Genomic DNA, 7,215 nt, shown 5'->3' with positions numbered 1-7,215 from the left:
ATGAGTATACATCCTACTACCAAAACGTATTGGAAATAAAAAGGTCAAATGAGTATTAAACCAAATTGCGCAGGTAAGCTTGTTGTTGTTTTTTAAGATTGACATTAAATCGATCAACCTTTTGGTATTCATGCTCTATATCTAAAAACCCTGAATTTTATTTTATTCCTTTTATGGGTGAATTTATATTACGCATTACCAACATCAGTTAAAATACGGTTTAGTCAGAATAGACATTTGAAAGTGCATAAATATCGTGGCGTATATGCGCATTACGAGGTCACACAGTAAGGCTGACATTCCCTGTTGTGGAAAATGATCCTAACTTGCGACGCGAAAGCGGTGGAAACAGCGACGCAACTCGATTCGCCTTTTTCCATTTAAATACATTAAAATCAACAAATGGGGAGAATTTTCAAAAAAAAAAAAAAATAAATAAATAGATAAATATATTTTTGATAAAAAATGTTATAGTTTTTCCAGGAGTCTTTCATAAAGAGTTTATCATTTTAATCAGTTGAATCCTGAAATTACTGAAAAATTTGTCTTAAATAGTGCAATATAAAGTGGGAAATTACTCTCTGGTCCATAGGTGGGTTGTGTTAGACGACATAAAAACAAATTTTACAAATGCCTTCTGAGACAATTAGATGTACTGATGCATTCTCGATTATCAAAATCATCTCTAACCAATCTCTAAACAGGAGTGCGGCCATTCAAGCCTTTTTAGCGCTAGTGTACCGGGAGATCATTTTTGGTAATACTTTTCATCGTCCTCGGATTTTATGATTGTAATATCAAAAAGTTTTAAATGTTAAATCCCCCTATGCGTTTACGCTCAAAAGACGTGTTAATCGATCTTTTGTGGCTTTATATCTTTGCGCCAAATATGTGTATATTTTGACAGAATAAGGGCGCCAAAGCTTTATGCTACACATATAAAGATTGAAGGATTGTTCGACATAAATAAAGATTCACATTGTTCTGGTTGATAAATCTGAGTGGATAGTTGGGTGAATACATACATACATTACATTTATGACAGGCTGTATATTAGCCAATTTCAATATGTTTAGAAATAAGTAATTGATTGAAGATTCAATATATTTCCTGTATTCTCTTTGTATTGCTCCCAATCCGTATAATATCCTTAGAGATGTCCGCCCGTTAGGCTATTTCCAAAAAAAAAAAAAAAAAATAATAGTAAATGAACTGAATACACGCACACATGCAAAATAATTGGACATAATTAGACATAGACCTTGAAATTATTACGAAACTCGAGCTTCGGGGTGGGTTTTTTTTATTCAAATCCAGTAGAATTAATTTGCCAATTGATCGATTTTGTTGTGAAAATATGTACTGTATTTTCCGAACTAATTGTCGTAGTGGCTTTAAAATGTATTTGAAATATTCCTTTTTTACGTTTAAAATCGAAGTTAAACGTTTATATATATTTCAGGCCAATTCCTATGTATTCCTGGTCACAGGAACATCTCTGACAATGAAGCTGCAGATGAATTGGCAAGAAGTGGCTCCTAGTCAACTATTCTAGAGATTGAGAGCTCTGTGAAGCCATCCTTGTGTCACTTCTTTCAAATAATACATAAACATTGATTTGGACAATTTTAGCATAACTGACAAAATGCTTCCAAAATAATTTGGCCGGTGATCTTCCTTTCTAACATAATCTTTATCTCTCTCTCTTCATTTCTTTTTTTTTATTTTAACACTAATCACATGGGACAAGCTGGTCTCCGAGCGGAGCGTTTGCCAAGCAACTGCACAAGCTCCAACATGAACGTTTATATATATTACATTCGAACATTTTAACATACATTTTAACAGCCTGGCATCGTCGCATTGACTTTCAGTAACATTTTTGATGGCATAATATGAATTGAATCATGTGTGCAGTGAATTGACATTTGTCCTTTTCAGGCGAGTCACCATTGATTTTAATACTATCCTGGTACGAGATGCCACCAATTCATTGTCTTGCTGACATCAGTGTGGTCAGTAGAAAACATATTTTTCAATTCTAACAACGGACGTTGGCGAAAGGTGTGCATGTCGGCTTAATGTTAATGTATTTGTTGTAGACAAAAGAAACTTTCTCATTTTCAATATAAAAATATGATGCTAAGGTTAGAAAAAAAAATATAATATGATTTATGATAGCCATCGGTTATCATTTGGCAATCATGTAATAACGATAGTGCGCTTCCAAGAGTAAATTTTGTTGCAAGAAAACTATACACGTATTATGAGGTATGAGATATAAATTTGATCGATCTGGTATGAATCGAAGGTATGCATTTATGTTTTGAGAGCGATATGAAATTTATATATATATATATAATACTTGCTCTGTTCCAGAACCTGAAAGAATCTACAGGTTTTACAATTTAAAAAAAAAAAAATTGAAACATACCTAATGTTTTAGTAACTTCCTAAGTTTATCGGTTAGTAGTGCCAATATGGAAATATTATAACAATATTCAATACTTCAATATTTGACAATTTTGGAATTCAAAATCATTTCTATATATATATAATAATTAAGTGTTTTGTCAAATAAAAAAATATGCATTTTAAATCAAATTATTTGTGATAAATTCATCGATTTGATATACATAATACAAATATTTCTTTAACACAGTAACATTAAACAGTCATTCCGATATGATTATGGAAGAAATTTATGATAGTCGTTCAGAATAAATAGTATTCCTTTAAAAGTCAATACATAAATTGTTGTCTTTAGGGGCATATTTCAAATATGTCTTATATGTAAGTACGTATGTTGGAATGGAAAGTGTATATAAATTGACATTGAAATAACAGTTCTTTAAATTTAGGTATATGATTTGTATTTTTGTTTGAAAAAGTTTAGTTTCTACAGTTTTACCAAAAACTGTACGTGAAAACTTAAACTTCCTCATTGCAGTAGAATGTTCTGTACTGCCGTATTGCCCAAATTTTGGTAATACTCATATAAACACATGGGTTTAACTTTTGTCGTGAAAAGTGTCGACCGAGTACGTTGAATGTAAACTGTAATGTTCTCGGCATATATCCGATACGGGCATTTCATTCTGTTGTGACATTTTTAAAGCTGGTTTGTAAATCACATATGGTTTGTTCTCTCCTTTTTGATATATTAAAATCGCATTTGCTTTGTGTGCTAGATCTTTCAATTACCCACACGTAATACTAGAGCCAGTTTTGCCATATTGGAGTCATGCTTTACAAAACGTGTAGATTTTCACAGCTTTTCGATTTCGAGATATCCGTAAGGCAAATTTTGTGAAGTATCTCCTTTGCCATTTGTAGCGAAATGTGGGTCCTTGATGTTTTCATTTTGGATGAGTTAGCCTTCTTCTCTCTGGACTCTTTTAAGCGCATCTAAAAATATACATAAATGTTTAGAGGCCAATAATTACTATGTATTAATTGTGTGTCAATTAGTATGTTATATAATAATTATTGCTCTACAAGAGTCTACTAGATTTTTTTTTCCGATATCATAAAGGAAAATCGGTTAACGGCGCAATAATAGGTGTGTCTGGTTACTTTTCCTGCAGGAATTGTCCAGTAACTTCTTTCTGAGAGAGTAAGGTAGTTTTATTCTCTTTTGCAAGGAAAATGCGAAAAGTAAACAGACGGTATTCCTGCAGAAGCTTGCAACTAATCAGCTGATCAAATCAAAACAAACCAATTTGTCCCCCATAAGGAGAATTAAAACAAAGGAAGCAATACTAATTTTACAAGTTTTTTAAATAAAAATGTTGGAAATAGTCTTTTATTTTCTTATTACATATTATCATTTACGTTTTTCACATTTTGTAAAGTTTTTCTCCAAAAACTATTAGTCTTGCTAATTCCAAAAAAAAAATTTTCAAATTGAAAGCACAAAAATAAATAAACAAACAATAGAAAACATCTGATTGAATGTCGATGAATGAGAAGAAGAAGAGTTGCAAGTGATTGCAAGAAGAAATTTTTCCAGCAAGAATTTGCAAACTCTCACTGAAAGAACTGTCAAAATTTCTCTCTCCAACCGCTCTCTTTTGCAGAACTTTTGGGTTAACAGACGACTTCCAGTAACAATTTGTAACAATTGTTGCAAATTTTAGGGTAACCAGACACACCTAATTTTAGATTCTTGTAGGTTCTGCAACAGAGCAATAACCGAACATTTTAACTGCGATAACCAGTTTTTCCCTTTTGATATCGAAAAGTGGTACAAAGTAGTACTAAGTTTCAGGTTCTGATTCTACTTTATGTGAAATGCGGTCAGCTTCGGCACGGCCGTGATAATAACTTATTAAGGGGAGACTTGTTACATACCCACTACACACCCTATATTAAATATAATCAGGCGTTGACTTTTATATCAATTCTATGATAGAAAGGTTTCGCAATTTTACTCACCCATAATATTCATGGTGACGGATATTTTGCACTTTGAATATTAGTTTCAGTTTTGTATTGGAAAAGCGCAGATATAGTTCCAATATAAGTTGTCGTTTAGTTGTTTCAATGATGAGTCTGTTATTTCTATATTATCTGATCATTTTACAATAAACTGGTGTTTTTAAAACTAACACACAACCTATAATTCTTAATTGGCGACCATAACATATTGAACCCAATAAAGAATGGGCGGCAATTAATAAATGAAATCCCAAATTCAACCCAGCCTCCGAAACCTTCAAGATACTTAAATCGCAGGTACCGTCATACGGGGGACTACAAACAATAGCGAGTAATGACATTTGTGCAACATCCAATCTGAGGGTTAGGAAATTCTAAGAGGATAGTATTCGAGTAGTAGATCAAAATCCCCAAAGGGTTTTGGATTCCCAGGACAAACCTTTTGTGGGTCCTCCAATATTTTGCTCTAGATTTCCTATAAAATGTGATGTAAGAGTCCAATTGTCTTCGAATGTCACACATCGCAATATTTTTATCAACGCAACGTCTGGTGTTAAGATGGAATATAAAGGACCGCTCCTTCTGGTACCTCCCCCATAAAGGGTCGAAATTTTCAAAAAATATATTTTCTGCACAGAAAGAAAAAGGATAATCCGTTTTGCAAATCCTAATATTTGCGTCAGTGCTAGGTCAGGTGCGAAAATGGACAATATCGGTCCACATTACCAAGTACCTCCCCCACAAATGGTCAAATTTTTGAATAATTACAAATCTTATAAAATTTGATGTGAGAGTCCGATTGTCTTCAAATTTCACATAACCCAATAATTTTATTAACCCAAGGTCTGGATACATCGGTCCACTCCTTCTGGTATCTGCCTCACAAAGGGTCAAAATTTAGAATAACCATGAACCTCGTAAAACATCCCAATACTTCTACTTATGCAAGACCTGGTGTAAAGATGGTATATATCGGACAACCTCCACAAAGGGTCAAAATTTTGAATATTTATAACGTTTATACAATTTTAACTAAGAGTACAATTATCTTCAAATTACGCACATTTCAATATTTCTGCTAAAACAAGATCTGGTATGAAGAACTGATTGAACGAATCACTCCTTCTAGTACCTCCCACACTCCTAAGTTTGGAATAATCATTAAGCACATGAAATGCGAAATAAGCATCCGATTACTCGGCTCATTCCAAGCATTCGGCTCGTGAAATATGCATCCGGTTCTCTTCGATTGCAATGAATTATTTATAATTAATTATTTTTATTAAACAAAGGTCTGGTGAGAGGATGGTATATATCGGTCTACTCCTTCTGGTACTTCCCCCACAAAGGGTCAACATTTTTAATATCCATGAAGATCATAAGACGCGAAATGAAAATCCGATTCCATTCAGACTACAAAACTGAAACACGACGATTATTTCTGGTACCTGCCCGACATTAGGGTTCAATATTTAGAAATTTTTACACATACAAACATTTTTTTTAACAAAAGATCTGTTGTGAAAATGACATATGTCTGCGAACCTCACCCACAAAGGAGCACAATTTTCAATACTTTTATCTTTATAACTTGCTATCTCTAAATATTGCTTTCAACCAGAAACCTGAGATGAATAAGGAATTTATGAATTCGCATGAAAGTGGATATAAATATTCCATTTACTTGTATTTTTTCACTCCGATATATTTATCTGTATTACATGAAGTATGAAAATGGTACCTCATGCACGTTTTAACATTTTCTAAAAATTATCACATACCTCATATAAAGTGAAGGAAGTTACCAATAAAGTTCAAACGTGGCACGTCGAAATATTTATATCATATGTGTTTAGGTCTGATACAAATGAACAATATTGGCCCATTACTTCAGAACCTACTGCATAGAAGGTCAACAAATTGAATAATCATAACACAAGCCAAAATGTATTTTAATAATCGAACATTGGCTGAGGGTATAATAATTCAAATTGTTTTATATTTTTCACAATTGATTTTGGCAAGAGATGGTTATTTGAATATTTGGAAAGAAGAAAACATACTTTCACCGTTTTGGTATAGCCCTCAACTAATTGATTTGGACCTTATTTGGCATAGAAACCTATTTGCAGAAAATATTCTATATAGGACAATGACTTGGAGTAGCGCCCATACCTTATGAATTTACCAGTTTCGAGACTTTTGACCACATTTTCCAATCAAATTGGCTTAAAATGTCTGTTAAGGCTTCTTTGGGGAAGAGAACAATCTTACAGAAACATTTCAAAATAGGTCCATATGTTGGTATATCTCCCTAAAACAATACCTCCCAGGTCTATAGTGACATCTTTTAATCGTCATTGAATTTTACTATAATCAAAAGCATAGCCTTTGGAGACAATTGGAGGTGGTATCGTAATGGGTGTTTAGGAGTAATTAATTTGGCTATTCTGAAATCATTCTGCTCTCAATTATAATACCACTCAGCACGATCTTCTAAACATGGCAAGTTCCAAATTACAGCTCATTTGAATGGAAAATGTAGCTGAACTTTGTACAATACTAAAAATTTAGCATGGGGTTATTTAACATGGGGTTATTCCAAACAGGTGATATATACCTTTTAATTGATGTGCTATATCTATATCATCACTTCAAATCGACCCGTAAGTAAGCATGTATTTACATTTTTGCCATGGGTATTTATTTATATATTTATATTATATTTATAATAAAATTATGCCACCTATATGAGCCAGATCTGGGAATTAATCT

The 7,215-nt window shown here is 32.8% G+C and overlaps 1 protein-coding gene across 1 annotated transcript in view; it reads right to left on the bottom strand.

The window, feature by feature from the left end:
- Positions 1 to 2,596: 2,596 nt before the first annotated feature.
- The window catches only part of LOC101890059 (uncharacterized), a 29,135-nt gene continuing 24,516 nt past the window's right edge, over positions 2,597 to 7,215 (bottom strand). Inside the window, exon 9 of the mRNA XM_059125018.1 lies at positions 2,597 to 3,408. Within this exon, the coding sequence (XP_058981001.1) occupies positions 3,250 to 3,408 (159 nt within the window). The 3' untranslated portion in view covers positions 2,597 to 3,249. The remainder of the gene's footprint in view (positions 3,409 to 7,215) is intronic.

The sequence above is a fragment of the Musca domestica genome, unplaced genomic scaffold, assembly GCF_030504385.1.
Source record: "Musca domestica strain aabys unplaced genomic scaffold, Musca_domestica.polishedcontigs.V.1.1 31, whole genome shotgun sequence".
In the NCBI taxonomy this organism is placed as follows: domain Eukaryota; kingdom Metazoa; phylum Arthropoda; class Insecta; order Diptera; family Muscidae; genus Musca; species Musca domestica.
The sequence above is the reverse complement of the archived record's forward strand: the minus strand, read 5'-3'. Positions and strand labels throughout refer to the sequence as shown.